The following is a 2,189-nucleotide window of genomic DNA, read 5'->3' on the forward strand; positions in this document are numbered from 1 at the left end:
CCCATCACTTTATCCCCCTTGTCGCTTGCACACACTCTCGGTCAGGAGCCATCTCCCACTGCAGGTGCACGCGCGGCCCTGCACAGGATCCCATCGGCCTCTCCAGCCCACCCCCGGAGACATCCACAGCCAGAAAAGGATGCTCAGAGGCCACTGCCACCAGCGCCGCACACAGACAGACAGACAGCAAGGCTCACCCGCCACCCTTGATAAGGTTGAGGTCAGAGTCCACTTCATCCGCTCCATCGATGGCAACATCAAGCTGTAGGAAGAGGAGATACTTGGTGTGGAAACCTCTCCCATGCAGCGTCAAGGTGCTGCTCTTGGCGCAGCTCGGGAGGGTGTCAGGTCCCAAGCAGCAGCCAGAAATGTCACTAAAGCTGGGACCACCTTGATGCCAGCCTGACCAGAGACGACCATCTGATCAGCCACCCAAGGACACCAGCCCCAGCAAACCACAGGCATGTGAGAGCGGGAGAAAGAAAAACCAAAACCAACTGCTGGCCTGCAAGGCACATCATTTCAGCCTCTACTGTTGTCAGCTAAGGGGTGGGGGGGCTCCTGGGGAAAATCTTGGTCACAACACTTCAGCAATGCCATATCCCCATCTCAGGCCAGCAAGCCTCAGCCTGGAAGAGGTGCCAAACACCTGGAGAACACAACTCGGCGGCCTACTTGCCATCTAAAGGGACAAGCACTAAGACAAGACTAAGGCTTGGGGAAAAAAACAAACTAAGCTAGTTCTCGCTCATGTTCAGCAGCGTGGCTGCCTAAACTCTCATCCTCAGGGGAGGACAAAGGAGCCAGATGCTTTACGAAGGACCAGGTTAGAGGAAGGTCGAGTGAGGTCTCACCCTCCGCGGTCCCACTTACCTCTGGATGTCGGTCCAAGTCACTTAGCGTTAAGCCGTTCTGCAGGATCAGCTGACGGGCCTGTGCATCAAGAAGACAGCAAACACCATTTACCGGCGGCAGGAAAGGAAAACAGACTCGTGGTGTCACTCCCCCGCTGGGGCAAGGACGGAGTCTCCCTGGGAGAGCTCCACCCTGCGCTGGTGAAGAGGCTGCAGCCAGCAGCGGGAACACACGGCAAGGAGAAAACGATGCTTCCAGACCAGATTATTTAATCAACAGAAAACCCTGCTGCTGCTTTGAACTAAAATGCTCAGATGGTGCGACAGGACTGCTGGGTCCAGGTCTCTCCATACTAAATAGCAGGAGGCCCCATCAGCTTGGTGGGAATCACTTGTATCTAAGCATTACAGCAGATACGGGATTTTTGAGTCCTATGATGTTTCAGCTTGGACATCGTTCTCCCTCGCACCCATCCAGCCCCTCTGATTTCCTTCAGCTGAAAAATGGGAGCAAGAAAATGAAATAGTTACACCATAGCAATGCAGGACTAACAATGAAAATATTTTTCATATTGGAAAGAAACAAACAAAAAAAAAAGGCAAAAAAGAAAAGCACAACTCATGGAAAAAGTGTGGGAAGCCTCCTGAAACAGCTGCTTGGTGGCTCCGATCTACTTTTACTGAAGTGGCCGTGTGTTTCCCTCTAGTGGCAATACAACACAGAGCACCCAGAGTTACCCTCCACTCGGTCCGTCAGTTTAAACAGGAGTTCAAGCTTACAGAACCTTGAATTGTTTGAATTTTCTGTGTTACAAAGCATCACCTGAGAGAGACTCCCTCCTTGCATGGACTCTGCTCGAGTCTGAACTTCCTACCATGCTTGCAGCTAGTCCGAGAAACCCCAGTGTGATAGCCTGGATCAATTTAATCCCCTGAATTTTACCCACTAACACTAACAAAGTGCATCAGTTGCCCGTATTGGCATCCCAGAAACATTAAGAAGAACTAGCAGGTAGTACTCCTGGCAATAAGATATGATTTGAATCACTTATCGTGGCATTTCATAGCATGCAGTTTTAACACCCATGGGCTGCGGGCTCTTGATCTGTGCACTAGGATTGCCCTAAGGACTCACAAAATTAAAAGAATAAAGATCAGTGGGTTTACATTCATTACATGGTGTCCAGGTAAAGAGGTATCGGGGATCTGGGAATTTAAAGCATTGAAAAACACTGTGCTGCACATGCAGGCCAGATCCTGAACAGGCTTAGGGTCAGCAGTGTGGAAATGAGGTGGCTCTCTTCAGGCTCTCCGCTTGCAAGGTGATGGGAGCAG

The 2,189-nt window shown here is 50.8% G+C and overlaps 1 protein-coding gene across 1 annotated transcript in view; it reads right to left on the reverse strand.

Annotated features, from left to right (window-relative positions):
- RPIA (ribose 5-phosphate isomerase A) overlaps positions 1-2,189 on the reverse strand; it is a 30,200-nt gene that overhangs the window by 7,456 nt on the left and 20,555 nt on the right. Inside the window, exons 5-6 of the mRNA XM_009331900.1 lie at positions 874-933; positions 198-262 (exon numbers count right to left, since the gene is read on the reverse strand). Coding sequence (XP_009330175.1) covers positions 198-262; positions 874-933 — 125 coding nt within the window. The remainder of the gene's footprint in view (positions 1-197; positions 263-873; positions 934-2,189) is intronic.

The sequence above is a fragment of the Pygoscelis adeliae genome, unplaced genomic scaffold, assembly GCF_000699105.1.
Source record: "Pygoscelis adeliae isolate BGI_AS28 unplaced genomic scaffold, ASM69910v1 Scaffold209, whole genome shotgun sequence".
Classification (NCBI taxonomy): domain Eukaryota; kingdom Metazoa; phylum Chordata; class Aves; order Sphenisciformes; family Spheniscidae; genus Pygoscelis; species Pygoscelis adeliae.